Here is a 23,548-nt window from a genome sequence, read left to right as displayed (position 1 = left end):
AAAAAAAAGAACTAACTTACAAGGGGGCGGCCAGATAAATAAAGTTAAAAGACGTGTACATGTGATTCCTTATTGGCATAAAGTGTCTCACAACATTAAAAAGATAGCTAGTACATACGATGTAAATGTTGTTTTGTCAGCCCCTTGCAAGCTCTCAAAAATCTGTTCGATGCTTACACGGCAGAAAAAAACACTCTGTTCAAAAAAGCACGCTGTACAGTACACTGAATGTGTGACCAATGTTGTCTATGAGATTCCATTAAGATGTGGAAAAGTTTATATCGGACAAACCGGGCGCTGTTTTAACGATAGGGCACGCGAGCATAATCTTTCTGTGCAGAACAACGCGGGGGGACACCTGGCAGACCACTGCAGGCGATGTGCTGACTGTAAGCCTCTTTTGGCTGAAACAAAGTTTTTAAAGAAATCAAAAGATAAGACCGAGAGAGAGATTATAGAGGCGTTTTATATCAAAAAGAAAGATGACAAATGCGTTAGCATGCCTTCTCTCTTTTTGCTTCAGAAAGAAGTAATGTTTCTAGATAGCTGCTCGTGAGAGTGGTGCTTGGTTGCAGTGTGGGTTTGGCATACGATCTTGTGTATAGAAGTGACAGTGTTGTTTCTAATAAAATCAGTTGTGAGTTAGCGCCCGTCCTGTCGTCTTTGTGTCTTTATTGTCCTTGTTGTGTTGCGCTTTTTAACCTTTTAAATTGGGCTGGGGAGCCGCCAGGGTGCCCACAAGGATGGGACCTAGTGATGGGTGATGACAATGTCCAATGAATAATATAATGAGAGGACACGCATTATAAAGTATAAACCGCATACAAGCGATTTGGCAAGGGACGAGACAAGCGACGGCGACCCGCTTCGCTGTCGCTCGGTCAGTCGCGCGATGAGGCAAACCGCATGGAAGCGGAGGGAGCGAGCGACCAAGACGATGAGCGACGTTTTCTAGAAATCCGAAAAACGAGCGACCCGACGGGCGACAGTGAGAAATTTCCGTCGCCTGCTCGGAGCGGACAACGGCCAGGAAGACCTCCGCGGGACCGCTGGCTGGGATTTGGAGACGAAGATATTCAAAGCAGTAACAAAATACCCGCCTTCCCAAAGTACTGCAAAATGCAACGAAAATGAAGACTGGCTGCGCCATCTGGCTTCAACAACCGCTATTATAGCTTCTGGCGCCAAAACTTGCAAACGTCGTTTCGTAAACTAGAAAAACTGTAACATAGCATTTTCTAACAAGTATATTTTATATATACACAACTAAATAATACAAATTTTTTTTTAGTGAACTGCTTAAATAATAAGTACAGTAAAGAAAGGCATTTTAAAATTCGAAACTGCGGATATTCTTACTCTGCGTAGCGATGCGGGGCTTGCTTTTCAATGCTGGAAAACTAACGGTTAATGCGCCTTCCTCGTTCAATATACTAATTTCTGACTCAAAACCCGAGATTCCTTCGCTCAAATCGCGCCCGGAAAACTCAAGCCCGATGCGAGAACGCGCTTAGTGACTGCGCGCCGGATCTGCGGCGCCCGGGAACATGAGTTCATCGGACGACAGGAAGCGACTCAGCCCCCAAGAACCGCTCATCACCGATCCGTCGACGTCGGGAGAACCCCGGGAAGCCGCGGACGACCACGCCAGACGCACGACACGACGACGCCGGGCCCGTCTGGACGTCAAAGAAACGGCGAGCGAAAAATCTGGCGGCGCGGCGCTCGGCGTAGCGACCACCCTCGGCTCGTCCGCATCTTCCGCCGCAGCTCCGAGCGAAGACGGCTACTGCCCCGAGGAAGACGCCATGAACCATAGTAAGCAACAGCAACAACACCAGCAGCAGGCTCGAGCGGCGGCGGCAGCAGCCGCGGTGTCGCAGGCTCCAACGGCACTGCCACCGACATCGACGCCAACGGGGGCGCCGACGAACCACCACAGCGGCGGAGGTAACCCGCGGTCCCACCCGGACGGGGAGCCCCAAGACCTTGACAGCGAACAGGACGACCCCACCGGTCTGGAGGGGGCTGCCTTCCAGAGTCGGCTTCCCTTCGACAAGATGACGGCTCAGGAGGCGGCCTGCTTCCCGGACGTGGCCCAGGGCGCCCCGCAGACGCAGAAGGTCTTCCTCCACATCCGCAACCGCCTGCTCCAGCTGTGGCTGCAGAACCCTAAGCTCCAGCTGATCTTCGAGAACGCGCTGCCGCAGATCGAGCCGCCGTACAACAGCGACGGCCCGTTCGTGATGCGGATCCACGCCTACCTGGAGCGCCAGGGCCTCATCAACTTCGGCGTGTACGAGCGCATCAAGGGACCCCCTGCCAAGAAGCACGGCAAGATCATCGTCATCGGCGCCGGCATATCTGGCCTGGCGGCCGCCCAGCAGCTCCAGCAATTCGGCATGGAGGTGATCGTTCTCGAGTCCCGCGACCGCGTTGGCGGCCGCGTCGCCACCTTCCGCAAGGGCGGCTACATCGCGGACCTGGGCGCCATGGTCGTGACCGGACTGGGTGGGAACCCCGTGGCCGTGCTCAGCCGCCAGATCAAGATGGAGCTGCACCGGATCCGGCAGAAGTGTCCGCTGTACGAGTCCAATGGCGCCACAGTGCCCAAGGACAAGGACGAGATGGTCGAGCGGGAGTTCAACCGTCTCCTGGAGGCCACCTCGTACCTCTCCCACCAGCTGGACTTCAACTACGTGCAGAGCAAGCCTGTGTCGCTGGGCCAGGCCCTCGAGTGGGTCATCAAGCTGCAGGAGAAGCACGTCAAGGAGAAGCAGATCGAGCACTGGAAGCTCATCCTTGAGATGCAGGAGAAGCTCAAGGCCAACCAGAACCGGATGCTCCAGCTGCGCGAGCACATGGAGCTGCTGCGCCAGCAGCACCGTGACCTGGCCGACTCAAAGCTGCAGCGGGACGTCACGCAGGAGTTTGTGCTGCGCAGCAAGCAGCATGAACTGAGCTGTGCCTGCCGCGAGTGGGACCAGCTCGCCGAGCAGCAGCGGGAGATCGAGGACAAGCTGCAGGAGCTGGAGGCGTCGCCGCCGAGCGACGTCTACCTCTCGTCACGTGACCGACAGGTCCTTGACTGGCACTTCGCCAACCTCGAGTTTGCCAACGCTACGCCACTCCACAACCTGTCCCTCAAGCACTGGGACCAGGATGACGACTTTGAGTTCACGGGGTCCCACCTGACAGTCCGCAATGGCTACTCCTGCGTGCCCGTGGCGCTCGCCGAGGGACTGGACATTCGGCTCAACACGGCCGTCAAGCAGATCCGACACGGCAGCGCGGGCGTCGAGGTCCTGGCCGCCAACACACGAAGCAGCGGCGGCCTGGTCAGCTTCAAGGCGGACGCCGTGTTGAGCACGCTGCCGCTCGGTGTCATGAAGCAGGCCGTGCAGGGCGCGTCGAACCTCCCCAACACAGTCCAGTTCATCCCCCCACTCCCCGAGTGGAAGGTGAGTGCCATCCAGCGCCTCGGCTTTGGCAACCTCAACAAGGTGGTGCTCTGCTTCGACCGCATCTTCTGGGACCCCAACGCAAACCTGTTCGGCCATGTGGGCAGCACCACGGCGAGCCGTGGCGAGCTCTTCCTCTTCTGGAACCTCTACCGGGCGCCGGTGCTGCTTGCGCTCGTCGCGGGCGAGGCGGCGGCCATCATGGAGAACGTCAGTGACGATGTGGTGGTCGGGCGCTGCCTGGCCGTGCTCAAGGGCATCTTCGGCAGCGTGCCGCAGCCCAAGGAGACCGTGGTCACGCGGTGGCGCGCGGATCCCTGGTCTCGCGGATCCTACTCCTACGTTGCGACAGGCGCTTCCGGCAGCGACTACGACATCCTGGCCACGCCTGTGACCCCACCGTCAGTCGTGCCGGGCGCCGCGCAGCCACAGTCGCTCCCGCGCCTCTTTTTCGCCGGGGAGCACACGATACGGAACTATCCGGCCACGGTTCATGGGGCCCTCCTCAGCGGTCTCAGAGAGGCCGGGCGGATCTCGGACCAGTTCCTCGGCTGCCCGTACGCGCCCCCGCGGCCTCAGCCACAGCAGGCGCAGCCCTGAAGTCCGGCATTCCGCCGCTGGTGGGGCCCGTGTTGATAGGACGGCGACGTTAGACGTTGCTCGCGCGAATTGCCGGGATTGCCGGTCACTTTTACCCGTCACCCCATCATGACTGACGATGTACAGATTCATTTACTCTACGGAGCAGTCATTTACGGAATCGTTTGAATAGTGTGTACGGTCTTAACGAAGGTCTCGGTGGCGCTGTTGTGGTATGGCGCGTGGAATGCGTCTCTGACTGGTGTGCTTGGCGTTCTATTTCGCCCGTGCATCGAAAGTGGTTCCGAAAAAGGGAACAAATGACGTTGCAAAAGCCGGAGCGTCAGTGTCGTCGGATGTCGCGATCCTGGTGGTTGGGCGTAGAAGTTTCGGAAAAAATCGCGAGAGAATGCAAGTGTCACCGTCGTCACAACATCTCAACTCGCGGCTGCCGAAGCTTCCGAGGACTGTCAAGCTCGAGAGCGACCAGCAACGGAACAGGCGTCTGCCACATTCTCCACCGCTGTTGTGATCCTACTGGGATCGCAATCGGCGACAATGTGACACTTTTATAACGTGATCGGGCGGATATCCACTGTTACGGACGCAGGAAATGCACTAGTCAGAGATGCGTTCCAGACACCACAGTTTATGGAGTTCAATGTTCCTGTTTTACTTTCCTCCCGTCGATGTGAATTTTCGTGTCCTTCCGTGGCGCAGGTTTTCACACCGGGCACTCTCGTCGACTCTTAATTTCGATTCGCGATTAGCCGGAAAACGATCTGTCCATCTGGCTCACGAACATCCGAGGATCTCTTCCTGTGTGGAGTGATGTTTTTATCATTGTTTTGTAGACCATGTTGAAACGTGTAGTGTAGTACCTGAATATCACGATAGTTTGTAGGTTGTTGGAGTGTTTTAGGTACCCAAGATCCCTTCTTTGTATACAATTGTAGGTTGATCAACTTCCGACACATTGCCCTCGGAATGTGCGAGCAGTCACGATTTCACGTTAGTCACTTGGAAGAGCTATATTAGACGAGCACACCTTTGTTAGGAGGCAGCCGTGGTTGCAATCTTTTGTTGCAACAGGCTTTGCACATGGAGGCAATTTTTAATACGGTGCAATTCACTTACAGCGATAATGAGAAAACACGGAAATTCAATCATTATGACTGATTATCGTAATATTTGGACTAGAAAGTAAGCGTTTCTGGGTGTAGAAATTGATTGTTATAAGCAGTACATTGTTATATCTGGTATCATTATGAGTGAATTGCACCGTAGTGCTACTATGGACAAGTGTCGCATCGGGGGACTAGTTTATTGTGGTGCCCACCGAAATGGTCTCGGATCTTTCACTTTTATCGGCCCAATCATGTTCAAGATCATATTGTTGCATGTCTCTCTTTTTTAGCCTCATTCCTACGTGGTTTCACAATATGCCTTGGTGACATCGCTCATAATGGACCTTTTCCAGTAAGCTTTTGCACATGCATACGCCCTTTCCCTGTCCTCGCTTCCCGATGCTGCCGTTCTCGGAGGGCACCGTTCAGCGCGACCAATAATTATCAGCATCTGCCTTTGCTCATATTTTGTCTTCCTTGATGATTCTTTCTTGAGCTTCAGTAGCATTGGGCATAAAAAGCAACAAAAACCGATACAACGGCACAATGCCGGTGTGTTCTGGCGGCAGAGGCATGTTGGGTTGCCCTTCATTTGTAGTTTGCAGACAACAACCCTGACTGCGCTCGTTAGTTGAAAAAGGTCCATTGTTCAGACCCTCTTCACCGGTTTTCACTAGTTGTGTAGGAAGTCCCACCTCTGTCTGCCCCAAAAGTTGCCTTGTTGCCAACTAAAATGTTATCCTCATTGTGCTACCAGTTGATATTGTTTTCTTTCACTTGGATTTCAGTGGAATATTAAGAGTAGCCTTTAAATACACCCCAGCCGTATTGAATTGTGCTTTTTAGGTGTTGAGTTTACTACATACCATTGCATGGCAAGCTGTATTCATTAAGAATTGAAAAAAGTTATCTCGATAGCCATTAAATTTTTTTGACATTAATGACCTACTATGGAAGACATCAGTGGGGACCGCTTGTTGTGTCCGCAATTGAAACCTTGTCAAATCCTGCTTTGGTTACCGAGCTTATTTTGCAGCATCTCCTGACCCTTTTGTGTCCGATTTAGAAATGTGAAATGGTTCAATATTTCAATTTCAGGTGGCTTAAAGGACAACTCCAGTCAATTCCAACATAATTGGAGTTAATGGTTGATGATATATCCCAAGAGGTCTGTCATCACCTCCATGCTCTAACCACATAGTACTAATCGTAACGTCACATACGAGGCGGCCGGGCGCAGCCTAGAAAGTGAAGTTTAGTGAACCATATGTTAATAGGTTGCGACGGGTTTGTAGATGTAATCCGTGCTCAATATCGCAAACTGTCTGGCTCGCACAGGAGCGCACCAGTGCATGTGCGTTATGCAAATCACGTGGCCATTGATGAGCGCACTGCTAGCGCTGTCCGTAGTGTTTGCTTGAAAAGTACAAAACAAGCGAACGAATCTCCTCGAGCATGACATAGGTAGTGCAAGATGGGCTGTGCCGACACGGTGGTATTGACTGCGCTTTTGGCTATGCTGCGCCTCGCGCGTCAGGAGCAGTAGATTTGGTAATTTTGCTCGCCTCAAACTTAAACAGTTTCATAATCTTTTAAGCAGAATTAGAGTAAAACATTTGGTGTGTGGTCTTTTTAGACGATACTCAAAAGAACTGCTTTGTTTGCTTAACATTGCAAATGAACCAGAGTTGCCCTTTAAGACAGTTTGCTCTTTGCAGCCTTATTTGGATATAGAATACATTGCTTTTCTTTAAAATGGTTTATGTAATTTTCTCATTCATCCCCTAAATGCACATATTAGAAGATAGATTCTGTGGATTAGTGCATAAACACTACAAGTCATTAGCATGTGAACTGAAAGCTCATGCTGCAGTTTTTGACGTTATGAGCTCAATAATTCCCTCCTGTTTTTGAGATGGGTGGATTTTAATGTAAACGGTTTCCTGGTTAGCAGCCGTAATACACTGGCCAAATTGCCCGTTTACAGTAGCGACATAAGGCACCATTTCAGGCCAGACTTGAGTTTGCCCTGTCACGGTCACTGTGTTCGCACAGGGTGTTGCTGTTGGTCACACATTTTTACTCCAGCTCTCGGATTATGACAGCATAGCCAGGCACAGGCGCCCGAGCCTAGCTCAGCGGAATGCCTCGTTTGTATGAGAACTTGTGCATAAGAGCACTTTCCAGAGACCTTTGAATCATGGTCGTGCTTTTGTTGCTGTAGCAGATGCTGCAGATGTTTGCGATGTAGAGTACAGTATGGAATGTTTACGAATGGTGAAAGCCGCAGATTTTTGTGTCTCTGGTCACTCTTGTCATGGGATGGTGATGCCCTTCAAGAAAGTGCAGTTGGTGTGGCTGTGGATGGAAGCGTATGTTTCACGTGCACTCCCATTGTGCCAAAAGTGAATTGATGGAGTTTGCTCTGTGTGGAAAAGTGACCGTGCCATTGCTTAAATATGATGGCTTTTAATTTTTTTTTAACTATTGCACATTGTTTGTAAAATTAAATACCACTCAAAAACCTTAGCAGAGCATTGTTACTTCTTCCAAATTACTGTGCATCTGTTGCATAGGATTTTCCAACCATATATTTTTGTAAAATTTTAAAACAAGAAAAAGAAAACGATGGACATTTTGTGCAAATGCTAACAGCAACTTTTGTTTTTACTTGTTGCTGCAAAATACAGTTTTTTTATTTCAATTTCATGGCATTCGAAAATCCATCTCCTCTCACACCTGGTCTGAAGATATGTTGGAATATTTGGAGAATCATCGTTTGGAAGTTGTTTCTGGGTTTTGTAGAGCACCGGTGTTCAGGAACTGGATTGCCATGCCTGTCTTGGCGGCAAAACTGAGATGTTGGGGCATCACAGCCTAGCTATACAATGTCAATACTTGCAGCTGGGATACCATCTTGTACTTTTTCTAGAACATGCATACCTATTTCAACAAGAAAGCTGCTTCAGTATTGGCAAAGCATAAGGAGTACCATTGAAATATCAAGGATCTTGCCTGAATCCAACCATGCAGAGATTGCCAGCGTGTAGACTTCGTTGATGTCTGGATAGATGTTTCTTTGGGTTAATCTTACCACGTCGTCTACAGGTGACGCAAGATGACCATCAATGTACTGTGCAGTAACCAACAGTTCAGGAGGGCAGGTAACCAATCTTTATTGTCACTCTGGGATTTGTAGGTTTGAATCGCATCACATGTAATGTGCAGTGTTGGCAGGGTGTCGAACTGGAACTGAACCGGAACCGAACCACTTTTTTTATCTGAACCGAACCAATATCTTTGCCGCCATCTTGGAACTGAACTGGAAGAAATATAACGATAACCGATTCAAAACGGTTCACGGTATTTTTTTTATTTTATTCTTTGTTAATATCACAAAGCGGGTATTTCAGAATAAAAATAACTGAAAGACGTTTACAAATCTGTAATGCGAAATTAGAGCGCAGCTCATGAGGAGGAGGAGGGGAGGGTATGCCCCTCCATACCCTCCCTTCCTCCTCTGTACCCTACCCTCCTCCCAGTTTCCCCGCTAAATTTAGCTTGAAACTTGACGCCACGTTACCTCAACACCAATTCAGTTTTTCACTGAATTTAGCGAGGAAAATGACGTCACATGACCTCAACACTAATTCAGTTTCCCCGCTAAATTTAGCGAAAAAATGACGTCAAATGACTGCGTCACGGCACCCATGAACAAATTCAGTTTCTCCGCTAGATTTAAAAAAAAAAAAAAAAAAAAATTATGTCGTGTGACCTCAACACTAATTCAATTTCCCGCTAAATTTAGCGGGGCAGTCACGCAGACGGCGCGGAAACGGGCATCCAAGAGCTGCGCTCTAAAATTGGCAGCTGTATTTGTATGTATGGATAAAATTGTATATACATAATTGCAATGTATGAGAAATTGAGGGTTTTCGTGGTGCTTTTGTATTGGCAGTATGTTTAATCATGTGCCACGGAGTCATGCGACGTCATGTAGTCAAGACATGCTGTAAAGTAATATCACGTCACTTGGTCCTTTAACGTCATGTGACATTGTCATGTGGCACTCACTGCATCAAGTCGGTTTACATTTGAGACACCGTGACTTCACATGACATCAAGACTTTGCACCACAAGTCACATGACACCGTGACATACTCGATCGTCATGAGCCCGAATCAAACATTCGAGCACTGGCTTGTATTCACAGATGATAATAGCCGAGCCCTAACAATGTCTGAAGCCAAGGAGGTTCTCCATGTCTGAAGCTCAGCCCTTGCTTTACGCACTGCCAACCCCAGCGCAGGGTTCAATCCCCAACTCCTGCGCTTTCGTAAAAATATCCACGTGTTCTCAAAGGCAAGTGCCACCGTTTTCACAGGGTTTTAAAAAACTTCTTTGGCGAATGACGACGAATGAGTAGAAAGCCTGTCTTCAGCCGCTTCAGCACGATGCCGCCAGCCTCTGCAACGCTCGCAAAAGTGCGTTTTAACGGCTTTAACACTATTTACAGGTTTCAGTTTCGTTATGCTTTAAATGTTATTTACAAAAAAAAAAAACACATACTTAAAAATGAATAACAAATTTTAAGTTGCAGTTTACAAAAAATATGTTAATTTAAAATACAATTTGGTTTAGGTTATACTAATACTTTATTGCCTATATTTGGCATGGTCGCTTGGCTGGCTTGGCAACCAAAGCCTGCGCTGGCCTGCGCGCGCGCTTTCGTACTCGACCGTTGCTCGCCTCTCTTTGCTCGATCCGAGTGTTTGGCTCCGCGTTCAAGTATGAACCGACCGAACCGACCTAACGGCCCCAACCCCTGAATCTTGGTGTCTGCGACAGAGCTTTCTGTGCGATGTGGAACGCAGTGTGCTTCAATTTGGGCGGCGAAACCGTCAACTTCGGGCCCCGCAACGAACTGCTGGGCGGTAGCGAACTGTACGAGGCGTGCACGCTGTTCACCATCGGTATCGGCGCCGGCGTCAACAGCGTCTCGCACCAGCCACCGGTTCACGCCTTCACGACGAGCGGCTACTTTGCCATCGCAATCGAAAATGTCGTCAACGTCATGCGCCACCAGACCACCGTCCTTTCCCGAACCTTCGAATCGACCGTCGATTGCATCGCTCTACGCAGCGACGTCGCTTCGGGCGTCCTGTTGGCCGGTGAAAGACTCGGAATCTTGCACGTCGTCCTTGTGGAATCCTCAAAGGTCGTCAGCTTCCGCGTGGGAAAGACGCCATCTGACGGTGACACGAAACTGTTTCGCTCTATTGAGGTGCGCAAGGCAGACGAAGACGACGTCTACAACGTTTTTGTGCTTGCGGGGGACAACATGATTGTCGCCACTATCAGCGACGAAATCCTTTCTCAGCTCAATGCCGCCACGAAAGAACCTGACCTGACGCTGTTGCAGGTGCGGGTTGTCAATCTCGGCCAGAAGATTTCCGCCAAAGATACAATGTTTCCGAGTACCGCGGCACGCTGGGTTGACGACGACCTCCTCGTGTCGAGCAGTCCAAGTGACTTGTATTGTTTTTCGATCGGCGAAAAGCGAAGTTACCGCCTCCTCAGCGGTCTAAGCAGAACAGGAGTCTCGAAGATGTTTGCGGTTCAAAGCGACTGTTCTCTCCTGGTTCTAAATGCAGAGAAGGAGCTACTGGTCCTATGTCTCAAGACACTCATCATTAAACGAACCTGGAGCGAGATGGGGATAGACGACTTCATGGTGTCCGAAGATGCTGCCCTGAGCTGCGAAGCCGGAACTGACCAGGGTCTCAAGATTGCTCTCTTGACTGCCCTGAACGAAGATGCGCCCCGCAAGCTGAAAATCTGCAGGTACTCGACGTTGGAGCTGCTCTATTCCCTGGAAGTGGAAGAATTTTGCTGGCTCGCTACAGTTGGTCACGACCAAGAAGATTTCTGCATCGTGGAAGGCACGGCCGAAAAAGATTGGGGTGGCATCGCCGAGCTCAGGGTCAGGGTTGTGTCCGAAGCCCTGCCGGAGCAGCGTCTTGCAAAGCTCATCGGCAAGCAAAAGTTTCTGGAAGCCGAGGAGTTTGCCAGACTCTACAAACTTCCCCTCGAAGAGGTTCACTGGAATCACTTGCTGTTTGTCTTGGATGAACTCGGCGGTCTGCGGCAGAGCCCACTGGATGAAACGAGCGAGCGTGCCAGGCTCGAAGAGGCTTACTCCTTAATTCGGCAGCTTCCCGACGCCTTGAGGGTGGCGAGGTGTTGCGTCGAGACTCAGATTGCCACGCCGAGTGCAGTCGTGGGGCTCTTTCTGTTCCTGCAAGAACACCTCTCTGCTACAGAATGTCCTGATTGTGCGGAGCGCGATGCCCTCTGTGCAGAAATCACGTCTCTTCTCAACAGGGTGACAACTTATCGCCTCTTGCAATCGAGCCAAACTACGGGTGGATGGCTCTCGTTCTCCAGGGCCGATCTACTTCAAGAGATGAGCAGTTGCTTCAGAAATGAGGATGTCCCTTCGGCCTTGCTCATCTGGGCTCGCCATCAGGATCAGTTTATTGCACACCTGGACTGTGAAGCCACGCTTTTTCTTCTGAATGCCATTCCAAGCACAATACGGGTGTCGGTTCTAGTAGGATGGCTCGAGGAAAGCTTCCTGCCCTGCATTCTACAAAATGTGCCCGAAGCTGTGCAAGGTGTCTGTTTGTGGATCGTCAGCAGAGCTCTTAGCATTGAACTCAATGAAAAAGCAGCGTGGCCCTCGGGTGCAGTGAATCTTTTGGAAGTCGTGCCAAATGTTTACAACCAGATGACCAGTTGTGCGGATATTTTACCTCCCAAAAGCTGGCTTGCAGTGTACAGTGCCCCAAGAATGATCCAAAGGGAAGAAAGCGCTCTGTGTAAGCTTTACTACCTTCTTACGAATCTTCGGGACCTAGAACTTTTGTGGACTAAGTACAAATGTCGTGTCACTCTTCCGGAGCTTCAGAATCCAAACATACTAGAGGCAGTCTTCTCAATTCTTGATGAGGTTGTCACCAAGACTGAAGTGGATGTGCTTCTCGAAGGGTTCCTCCTTCCCTACCTTAAGAGGAAGGAGTTGGATGTCTCGGAGACTTTGAGTAACTACGTTGAGCGCACCTTACGTTACCATGAGATTCCGCTGTTACAAGAGGCACCTTGGGAAGAAAAAGTGCTGGCAGTGGCAAAATTCGTACATCACCCCAACCACTGGCTGAAGATTGCTGTGAAGATTCTCAGCCATGCACCTGTACCCTGGAGCAAGGGCATTGAGGAGCTTGCAGAACAAGGGTCGCTTCTCCAGGGCCATGCCATCGAAGAAATCGAAACGGAGCGCAAAAGAATGCAGGTCAACGTGATCCTGCAACGTTATGACATGAAGTTTTTGAGGTGCACACAGCTCAGCGACGCTAGGGTTTTAATTAGGAACATCCTGCTCTCGGAGAAGCCCATGGCTCTGGAAGATGCTCTCACTGTTGCCAAGAGCATGGGCAACTTGACAGAGCTTGAGGTCTGTCTGTTTCACATGGAGCGATTGCTTCTGAAGGGAGATATCGACAAGTTTGCAGATGCCCTCCACAGTGTCCCCCCAGATACCCTGAAAGAGCTAGGCCCAAGGATGGCAACGTTTGGTCGATTGCACCTATCGCGGAACTTTGCGTCCTGTGGGGGTAAAGCTAAGGAGCTGATGGAGTGCTGGCAATACCTGCTAACTGTTTTATATACGAAGCAGGAGATCAAGCTTGAAGATTACAGCTCAATGCAGAACCAGGTGTTGCAAATCATCACTCTGTGGCGGGATTACGAAATCAAGATACCCATTGCCAACCTTGAGTCTGCTGGTGGCAGACATGGTGTGTTGCAAGAGTGTCTTCAGAGGCTGGATTCTCAAAGAAGCGCTGAAGACACCCCACAGCGCACCTCTCGAAGGCTGCTACATCTTGCAGATGTCTTGAAGCTGAATGTACAGTCTGCATTAGAGGCTTTGGTCAGCAAAGCACTTGATCTAGGTAGAGATGACCTACTTCAAGTATTTTGTGATTGCTTGCTGGAAGTACCCCGCCTCCATAGCTCTGTGTTGGAGACGTTGCATAAGATATTGTGCAAAAGCAAAGACGTGTTGGGAGTGATTTCCAAAGTTCATGCAATTGCCTGTCGAGTGTCCCTGACTGTCAAGGGAAGCTTGCTGACAAGATGCACCAAGATTCTGATGTGGGCAGATCTACTCATGCAGATTCTAGATGCATGTGATGCCACAAATGTGTCGCCACTGAGACTTGCTGACCCCTACCTAAGTTGGAAACAGAGACGAATGTATGAAAGGCAAGGTGTTGTCCTTGAGAGAGAAAAGATTGGCTCTAACATCAACAGCCTGGGGGAAGCTATGTGGCACCTTCTCTTGGAGCATAAAATTGAGCTACTCGATATTGTCAAGCAAAAGCTCAAGTTGCTCTGCAACCATTTCTGCTCGAGATCACAAGACGAACTGTGCATCTCCTTGCTGGTCACAGTTGAGCATGCTTTTCATGATAGCCTGCACAGTGCCACCATATATGAAGTAATCAGAGGTATGAACACACAGGCTGATAGTGCCCTTTTCAGTATGCTTGCACGAGCTGTGGCACAAAAACATCTGGATGTGCTTTTTGTGAAAAGCCTGCTCTTTAGCCTTGGCAGCAAACAAGCTATGGCAACGTCACTGGAAACCCTGTTTTCTCTGTGCAATGGCAGCTTTCGGCTCTTAAAAGAGCTTGCTATGGTTTGCTGTTGGATGTCACATGGTCCACTGCAGCAAAAGTTCAAGGCCACATTGAAGGGAGCCTACTGGGGTCATCGACTGACGAGGTCATCCATTTGCTTTGCAGAGGCAATGAAAGGAGATCGCACTGCACTAGAAAGTGTTCTCAGCTCAATGATAACATGCCTCTCAGTTGACACAGAGGACATTGTAAATTATTGCAGGTCATTTTCCCTGAACAGCGAGACTGCTCTTGCAGGTAGACTTGAGTTCTTACTTTGCACTCAAGCTGAAGAGGACTTCCTTCAGGACCACCCTTTGTCCAAAACCCTGACTGATGCAGCAATTGTGCTAGAAGCTCTTCCGAAGGCATCTGCACTGAAGGCAGTGAAGAAAGCACTTGCCAAAGTGAACAGCTACTGCTATGAAGTCCTTCAGTTTGGCTATGACTACCTTGACGGCTGCCGAAATCGGGAGGAACCTACAAGCAGTGTTCAGCGGGAACTTTATGTACTCCAGTTTCTGGCATCTTACAGAAGACATGGGTCGCCATCTGAGCATGAGATGGATGTATGGTATGATGAACACCCATTGGTTGACTTGCCCGCTGTCTCCCGAACACGACTACCATTCCATCTGCTTCTGCAACCATCTTCTTGGAAGTTCATCAACAACGAAATTCACCCTGACACAGCTGGTGCTTGGATGGATGTTGCTGACATTCTTAGGCTAGACAAGGACGACATTCTGTTTATGGCTGTGGAAAACGCTGTTGTGCTATGGAGCTGCCAGAAGCACGGTGGCAGTATATTGGATGTGAACTTCCTTGTCAGCATCAAGTCTCTTCTAGACCAAATGTCAAGCCTGGACAAATTTCTTGCATGCCTGGGAATGATGTTGAAGAAGCTGGCCAAGGGCCCCACTGCGGTGAGGGCTGCCAAGACCTGTGCTGACCTGCCTCTAAGCCGCCTTGGCCAGAACTCTAAAGAAGCAAAGGACAGGAAAGCCAAATTTACGAGGCTATACATGCAGCTCCGAAATGAGCAGATCCTGAAACACCACGGGATTGATACCTCTCCGTACCTTGGCCTCTGTTCAAAGACCGAACAGCTGCTGGAAAAGCTTCTGGAGTGCAACGCATGGCACAGCCTGTTTGCAGACACCTCACACATCTACAGCTGCCTCAGCCAAATAGCAGAAAGCTATGCCCCTGGTTCCTTGATGTTTCCTACTATTGTAGAGCGGAAGATTGAGAAGTGGCTCCAACGCTGTGCTCCCGAGAGTCCTCTTGACCAGACATTCCAAACTTTGACTTTTGAGACCTCTTCAAGGAATGATCGGGAGGACAGTGCTGATCTCATTGCCTTCATTCACCTGATCCAGTACATCCCACAACGACTCGAAGACTTGCTGAATAAGATTCTTTCAGCGGGGAACAACCCTTTAGGTCTGCAGAGGCAAGTGCTGGCACGCAAATGCCTTCTGGCCGGCTTTGGAGACTCGACAGACAGATGCACGGCAATAAGTATCGGTGAGCTCAGGATGAACTCGTACAGAGCCATGCTGCAGAGGCTTGGTGTCCCTCTTGACATACAAGAACTCAACCAGCAGAGTGCTACAGAACTGGCGACCAGTCTCCTCGGTGCGGACTGTCGCAGTCAAGAAATTCTGCGAGTCGTCTCTGCGCTCTGCATCGAGTTCAATATCCAGCTACCTTCCATCTGGGATGCACTCTTGTCAAGTGCGACTAAGCTCAATGCGGTAGAAGTACTCTGTCGGGCTCTTCCTACTGCTGGGCGCTTTCCCCTGCTCTGGCAGAGTTCAGAGTTTATGTCTGCGTGGAGGTGTGTCCTTCTGGCACCGTCTCACCTATATGAGGTTTCCGGTAAGAAAAACAAGCTTCTGCAAGCATCCCTGGCCCTCCGCTGCCCCAGCGTTCATCGTCTACCGTTCACATTGATGGTTGATGACTGCAGAGATGAGGGGGGCATTGTGCTCTTTGTGGTATACACGCTGTTGAGAGGCCTTGGGGACGTTACCCAACAGGTGGACGAGCTCTTTGGCTCCCTTCCAACAGAGGCGTTTACAATACTTCAGGCCCACAAGGACCATTTTTTTATGAACCTGTTGCATATTGGGAAGGTTTTGGAGAAGTAATGTGGTTCAGTTGTCTTGCCTTGCAGCACACTCGTGCTGCCTTTTGACACTATTTACATATTGTTTGTAATGCACAAATAATTTATAATACTTTGTCAATAAATAAAATGTTCAACTGCAATTACTGAGTGTTTAGTGCAAAAAATATACACTTACGCTGCTCGTAAGGTGGAAGCACTGCAACAGCTGGGGCGTGACGTCAGAGCCGCTAAGGTGTCATTTTGAAGATGGATTGAATGAACGGTGAAGGTGTGAGTGTGCACCCTAGAGTCTGCACAGGTGTTTCGTATTGCACCGAGTAAAACACCGGACAAAAATTCCAGTGTTTTGGAGCCAATGAGGGTGTATTAAGTAGAGAGCATTTTGTGAGCCTGTTAAAAATTTGATAAGACAAACTAGAACTGCCTTGTGGTAATCGAAGAACATTTTGAAAATCGCGTGCCCAAGTTTGAAATCCAGGGAACGACGAAACTGCTTGTGTATGCATGAACCGTTCCCTGTCGGTGTGGCTACCTGAATGTCTTGTGCAATGTTATTGGACAAACATAGCCCTGTGGTCACTGAAAAACGCATCCAAAATCGTGCACTCGAGTTTCAACCGTGTAGCTCCACCTAATTTCACGCCCATGGTTTCGCCGGCTAACACCCACCTAGCTTTGTTGGTTTTATTGTTTAAGATCTTGCTGGCATAATTAGCATAAATGCCTTGTTTTGTTTTTTTCCATTATCAGCAGTCTCATGTTTATGTTTTATATGCTGTCATGGTGTTGCAGGACTCACGGTGTCACCTGGCGTCATTAAGTCGCGTAATGTCACTGTGCAACATGTCTTGACACGACTATGTTGCGACGCGGTGTCGGCTGATGTTAGGTAACAAGTGACGTGATTCGCAATGTGACGTCATTGTGGAATCTTGGCGGAGTGCCGAAAATAGTCTGCATCGATATAAAGCGTGGTTGTTGGCGCGAGACCCGCAAAGTGTCCCACTATAGTCGGATACAACATAAGAAAGACGGTGCGAGGGAAAAAAAGGACAGAAACTAGGGAAGCTGAAGTGGGGAGGGGCAACCTCCTTTCCACAATAGCTTTTCTTGTGCGTGCCATTTTCCTTCCCACACAAAGAAGTGTATTAAAATCGTCTGGTGGTAAAATTAGGGCAAAGACAAGGGAGGAAGAACGTAGAGACAGGGTGGGAGGCACTCACTTGATCGAATGACGTTTTAGCGAACGCCCACGTTTCATCGAATGACACTTTAGCGAATAGTCGGACGCCGCGAAGCGGCGTTTTCGGGTGGGCCAAGTGAGTTCATATTTTTGTAATGAGTTGCCGCAGACTGTCGCCGCGAAGCGGCGTAAAGCGCAGCGCGACGGATGGGACGGATGGGTTAACGCGCGCCCCCGTTATTCGCTAAAATGACCATTCGCTCAAATGTCGCTGTTTCTAATCATAGTAATTCTAAGACGTTTGAAAAAAAAAAAAAAGTTTTAGCCACAAAGCCTGCATATACAGCGGTTACAACTATCTCATTTGTGTCACCTCACCTCATTTGTGTCCTTTGTGTCAGTGTATACTGAAGATGCCACCTGCATAGGTGGCGAAACGTCTGTACCTTTTGTTATTAATTTGTTATGTTAAGTCGGAGCAGAGCCTCCTATATAAGTGTACAATGCCCGTCAGCTCGTGGCTCCGGCAATGCAAAGGCGGCCGGCAAAAAGTGTGTGTGGTTCCCGCGTGGCGGCGCCAGCTAGGCGTACATGTTGTGTTGTGCGGTGAAGCCCATGGCCCTTCCCGAAGGGAGCAGAAGATTCGCCGGACGTGCTCGGCGGCCAAATGGCCAAATATCGGCGTGCACGGCGGCAACTCGGTGAGAACCCCATGAGCCGCTGTGATTGGACTCGAACCCCGGATGAGGAGCAGTATCTGGGTTACAACGCAATCTTAACCTGAGTTGTGCGTAAGTAGGAAAAGCGCTGCGGTATTAATAATTTCGGCCAGCAGGGTTTGCAAGCTCGAACGTCAGAAAAGAGCAAAATTAAGGTCAGGCAAGGCAGTGAAACGTCGGTCGAGAGTTCGGCTTTCTATATTACGCAGTCGCGCTGGTCAAAGGCTTTCCATATGATAATATTGCATCGTGTCTAAATTTTCAGCATGTTAAATTATCTAAATGAAAAAAAAAAAAAAATGCTACGTCGTGAGCAGTGATATGCAAGAATCGAACTGTGTCTAAATAAGGGACAGCAGTTCTGCTGAAAGAAGTTTTGCAACAACATTTTGTCTCCCTTTTTTATAATTGATGCGTTTCAACGCTTCAAAACAAACCCTAGCAACACAAAACATTGCTGTAGTGTTGTGCTATGTTACCGGTGGAACGTGATCGAGTCACGTTGCAGTGACGAGTGCTGGAAATCCGACCAAATTTAAGGGAAAACCGACTTGTAGCAGGTGCTGGATTTATTAGCGGGAGTAAAGGCACCCAGTAAACTCATTGGAAACAAATATAATCTTTATACATATATCATATAATTTGCGCAGAAAGACCAACTGGGACACAAAATCACTAAATGCCAAGGCCAAATAAAATACATATGAACAGAGTTCCGCTTGACTAAAGGTAGAAAAAGAAAAACAAAACAAAAAAACACTGCTTTAATCTACCTTTGCGTGCACTCTACCTCACCTTCTGAAACTTCCGAGATAGAGGCTTTCGTGCAAACATCTTAAATCTATCGTTCCTGTCTGTGTGACAGAAGGCATAGTTAACAAGGAGCGGTCTGAAGAACTTTGTGCAGACAGGATGGATCAGTTCACGGCGATGAGCCTTGTTGTTCGTTGGGCAGAGCAGCAAAGGAGAGTCATACACTGCTGGCAGTGCAAACTTCACAAGAGTTTCGAGGGGCTGCCAATTCCTGAGGTTGTACGACAACACATCCGCTGCAAACATCCTGAGGACATTGAGAAGGTGGGCAAGTTCATCTGAGGGATACAAAAGGCCTCCCCGGTCCAGGTGGTTTGTGATCCCTTGCAAGGCACTGTTTGTCTTCGGCTTTGTAAGAAGAGGTATGCAGAAGAAGCATGAAAAGTGTTCTTGTACAACACGGGCAATGTAGCCCCCAACGTGCGCTGTCGCCGACAGCTCGAGGCTTGGCAGGTATTGTACATTGGGATCTGACAGCTTTTCTAAGATTTCCGCTGCACTCTGTGGAAGTTGGAATGGCGTGGCAGCTGACACTGCTGGTGGTATGCACCGAATTGCTGAAGTCATACCCGATGAGGTCGAGGCAGCATGTGACACATTGCTCTGCTGGGAAGCTGTGATGAGACCAGTCTTCAGGATCTTTTCAATTCCTGAGATTGCAGCCCGAACGCTAAGCTGGTCATTGCACCCTTGAGATCGTCTCAATGAGCCAAACAGGGACTCAATGGCGTCGCTGCTGAACTTCCTGGTCAGTACAAATCCAAACTCTTCCTTGGTGAGAAGGTGTTGTACACATGCAACTGTCGAGTATGTTGTCAAGAGAAGGGCTTCGTAGGTTTCTGTCGTCAGGAACTGTGATGGGCTTGCCGTGCTCTTGATCTGCTCGAGATAGGCTGGGAATGAAAACTCGAGCCATTCCAGACGAGGGTCGTCTGGGTGATCATACTGGCGCACATCTGGGTAGCGTTGGTGTATGTGTTGTGTGCAGTTACTGGTATCATGCAAAATGAACCAGCGGTACACAGAGTCCATGAAGAAGATGGTTGGCCCTGCGTCCGCATACAGTAGGTCACTCGTATGGCCAGCTTGTTCCTGGAGGTGCTTGAGCACAGCTGTCACTTCAGGGGAGAAGAGCTGGACTGCTCTCTTGGCATTCATTTTCTCTATGTTGCTAGGGAAAAGATGTTTGCGACTCAGGAACCTGACTGGCTTGACAGCCGTCTCTCTCTGCAGCTCGTACAACTTCTTGAGGTAGAAGGACTTGATCTCATTGTCCTTTCCAAAGTTGCGTTCCAGGAATTGGGACCGTATATTCTTCAAGATGTGAACATAGTCAAAGCTAAGAAACAGAATCCTCTCCGGGTCATTTGGGTGCAGGATATGATGTGTAAGGAGTCCCCCACAAAGCTGCTTCATTGCATTGACATTCACTCGGTGATTGTCAGTTACAATCCGGAGTACTTTGAAGCCAACGTCTTCCACCTTGCCCAAGACATGAAGCAGAAGCTTGGCCAGTTCTGTCCCTGTTAACCCTTTGGTAAAAAAGTAGGCAACAGGGATCCGGTATGGAATGCTGAGCCCATTCATGAGAAAGCACAGCAGCGAATTTGCCAGGATGGGCTGCTTGGTCTTTTCAGTCAATGGTCCCAGGTCCACTTGGCCCACAAAGACATCCTGCTGCTTGTTGTACTGCAAGCTCTGTTTGATCTGCATTTCATCAATAATGAGAGAGCATGTCCTTGATTGTGTGTTTGCCAGGTTGTGTAGTTCTGTTTGAAGCCGAGCCTTCGCCAAGTCGCTGAAGCCAGTTTGACCTGAGGCAGCTCCAATGTAGCTTTGCAGAGTGTTCCTGCTGGGAAGTTTAAAAAGCTCTTCAGACCTTATGTGTTCATAGGCCTTCGTAGAAATGTGTCTCAGCAAAATGCAGTGACGGATGGTATGTTCTGTCTACCTTGGGCTTTTCTTGTGGTAGTTCTTTACTTGGTCGACTAGAAACATAGCCGATATGTTCTTTTCCTTTGCTTGTTCACGGATGTTAAGAAAATTTGTGACATCATCTTCTTCCCTCAGGTTCCGCAACTTTTCCAAGTCTTTTTTGTATCTGTCAACCGTGTTCTTGAGTCTCTCCACTTGGTTTCGCAGGGTGGTGACTCGTCGGGTCCATCTACGTTTCTCTACGGTTAGTTGTGCTGACATTTTTCGAACGTTTGCCTGTGTTCCTTGATGGGTGAACAGCACTGGCTGTTGGCATGGCCTGCTGTCTGGCACTTCTGATGCCTGCCTGTTTTGAGGCTCCAAGGTGCTCGCTGGAGATGTCCAGATGATTTGGATTCGTTCAGCACCTTCATTGCACAGAAAAGAGGTCGGTGGAGTGTCCAGTGTAGAGCTTGATGTCGCATCAGTCACTTGCGAACTGCCTGTGTCCAGGCATTGCCTCTTCTTGGGAACTTCTGATGAATATGGAGTGCTGCACTTCCTTCTGATAGCGTCCTTCATCTTAGTGATATTTGAAGGCGGCATGCTCCAAAAGATGCTTGGGATAGCGCCTTTCTTCAGCTTTCGGCGTTTGCCCTCAACATAGTCGGATGGCACAAAGTGCCGACTGCAAACCATGGAGTAGGTTGATGGCAGCCAGTCATCTCTCTTGATTGCTTGTAGCCAGCTCGCTCGTTCATCGGGGTCCGATGGTATTTCGTGGAGTGCAAAGTTCCTTTCTTGACCTGGCTTCCGTCTGCTTGAACCACAATGTGGTATGCAGCAGGTCATGCCTGAAATAGGACGTCATGATTAGGGCCAAACCATCCTTTTCTCTTCCCTATCTGAATATAATAGTGATCACTCGTGTATCTGCAATTAAATGCTTTGTCATCTTCTGTGTGTAACATTCTTTACATATGTGAACTTCGACTGATAAACTGAGCGCATTGTCGTAAAAGGAGTATGTTCAGTGTTTATTTGTAACATATTTGGGGTTCTGCGTATTGGATTTCATTTCTGAGCAAAATGCATGCAGAGTTTTTCGGAGTTTTAGTTTGTGGTACATGAAATTCAGAGTGGCTTTTCTAGCCGAAGTGAATGAAAGGTAGAAAGCAGCAGTTTCCAAATTTAGTAAAGGAGCCTTTTCATGTGTGAAACATATTCGATTGTGGTTGTAGGGAGGCTAGCTTATTTTTATTACAAAAGACTAAACAGCAATTTTGTGACACCTACAATTGGAAATTGACACTAAAAACGAAGTGAATCGTAAGCTGGCTCGCGGAACCACGGTGATATAAAGGCCTGTTGGGTTTATTAAAGCTGGCAGACCCAAAAAATTTCGAGTTTTTACGACAAATCTAAATTGACAAAATTTATAAATAACAAAATTTTTTATCGGCAAGTGTTTTCTGGTTTTTATTGGCTTTATTCAAAAACGCAGAACCTATTGCAGGTTTAAAGGGACACTGACAGTGTATTTATGCTTGCCAAGGTCTTTATTTGTACATTACATATGAGAGCCCAACTACCCGGAAAACGATTCGCTGCTCAAAATTTGTTTTCTTTCCGATCGAGAACTGGCCGGTTTGAGTCGCGCTTTTACTCTCTTCTCTGTGGCCATATGCCGTTTTTTATGGTTTAGACACAACCACCAAAGATCAGAGTCGTACGTCATCGAAGGCAGGCACACAATATTAGAAATGGAAAAGACATATGATGCCCATTATTTGTGGCTTCTAAAAAGCTGCAAATACGTTGTTTTAAGGGGGAAAGAAGTATCACAGTCACCTCTCTCCTCTTCCTATATTTCTTCTTCCTCCCCAGTTCATTAAAACTTGTTGGCCTAGTTGCTTCATGGTGCAGTCTAGTAGCTAGTGTTTGCGCGACAGAAGGAAGTAGAGGGGCTTGTCCGTGTCTACTCACTTATTGTCCCTTGTGTCGCACAAAAACTTCCTAGACTCCCCAGTCCAGTTTCGGTTTCGGTTTCAAGCAGTTGCGTTTTTTTTTTTTTTTAACTTTATTAAAAATATACGTGACGCTGTAGTAACATATTGATTCGATAGTCTTCTGATGCCATAATAAATCACCTGGCAAAAAATAAAAATAAAAAATTTTGGGGGGTGTCAGTATTCTTTTGTTTTATAATGGTTTATTTAACACCACTTGCGAAGTACACATATGTTTGTGAATAAATGCTTCGAAACTCAAGCTGGATTTTCTCGGTTGATTTTTCAGAATGGCAACGTAACCACTTCCTTAAACTATCTCCCAGGAGTTTGTTTTTCGGCACGTATATGTGTTTGTAGTCATATATATTAGCAAGTATGCTAGCGCTAAATGACGCTGATTTATTTCAATATGATGACCTGCCTATGGAGATACTATGTAAATGATGCCTAGCACGTACCAGTGCTGATATATGCACTATTTTCGCTCCAAACAGGCTTCTAAAAATACGAAATGTCACCACATCTGTAATAAAGCTAAATTAATCCTCATACTGATATGTGGTCTACGTGTCAGATGAGACCTAAATAAATCGCAAAAAAAATTCGTATTTGCGAGCTACAACGCTGTAATTTATCACGCAAGTTCGGCTAGGTGGTGAATTTAGTTACTTAAAATATCAAGAAAAATACTTCCCTCAGTCAAAAGTTACAAGGGAAAATCAATAAATTACCATGTATCTCGATCTAAAAAAAAAAAAAAAGAAACCGTGGTTGTAGGCCATTGGGGTGCTTGATTTAACAAAAGCGTGGACGGGACAGCCTTGATATCATCCCCCGTTTTTGTCTACCAAACGTCCCAGTG

At 48.3% G+C, this 23,548-nt stretch overlaps 2 protein-coding genes and 1 pseudogene across 2 annotated transcripts; 2 read left to right on the top strand and 1 right to left on the bottom strand.

The window, feature by feature from the left end:
* Positions 1–1,357: 1,357 nt before the first annotated feature.
* Positions 1,358–7,696, top strand: LOC8029709 (lysine-specific histone demethylase 1A). Its single transcript, XM_002406959.5, has one exon. The coding sequence runs from the start codon at positions 1,548–1,550 to the stop codon at positions 4,059–4,061; it is 2,514 nt and encodes an 837-aa protein (XP_002407003.4). The 5' UTR covers positions 1,358–1,547; the 3' UTR covers positions 4,062–7,696.
* Positions 7,697–9,860: 2,164 nt separating this feature from the next.
* LOC8029708 (kinetochore-associated protein 1) lies at positions 9,861–16,185 on the top strand. Its single transcript, XM_029988774.4, has one exon. The coding sequence runs from the start codon at positions 10,029–10,031 to the stop codon at positions 16,062–16,064; it is 6,036 nt and encodes a 2,011-aa protein (XP_029844634.4). The 5' UTR covers positions 9,861–10,028; the 3' UTR covers positions 16,065–16,185.
* Positions 16,186–18,609: 2,424 nt separating this feature from the next.
* LOC121838004 lies at positions 18,610–21,427 on the bottom strand (annotated as a pseudogene).
* Positions 21,428–23,548: the final 2,121 nt, after the last annotated feature.

Source organism: Ixodes scapularis, unplaced genomic scaffold (genome assembly GCF_016920785.2).
Source record: "Ixodes scapularis isolate PalLabHiFi unplaced genomic scaffold, ASM1692078v2 PGA_scaffold5__190_contigs__length_132052651, whole genome shotgun sequence".
NCBI classification, from domain to species: domain Eukaryota; kingdom Metazoa; phylum Arthropoda; class Arachnida; order Ixodida; family Ixodidae; genus Ixodes; species Ixodes scapularis.
Note: the sequence above shows the minus strand (reverse complement) of the source record. Positions and strands in the feature narration are given on the sequence as shown.

What these genes read in the sequence shown, in the direction of transcription:
- LOC8029709 (XM_002406959.5), top strand. Translation starts at nt 1,548, where the DNA reads ATGAGTTCATCGGACGACAGGAAGCGACTCAGCCCCCAAGAACCGCTC.
- LOC8029708 (XM_029988774.4), top strand. Translation starts at nt 10,029, where the DNA reads ATGTGGAACGCAGTGTGCTTCAATTTGGGCGGCGAAACCGTCAACTTC.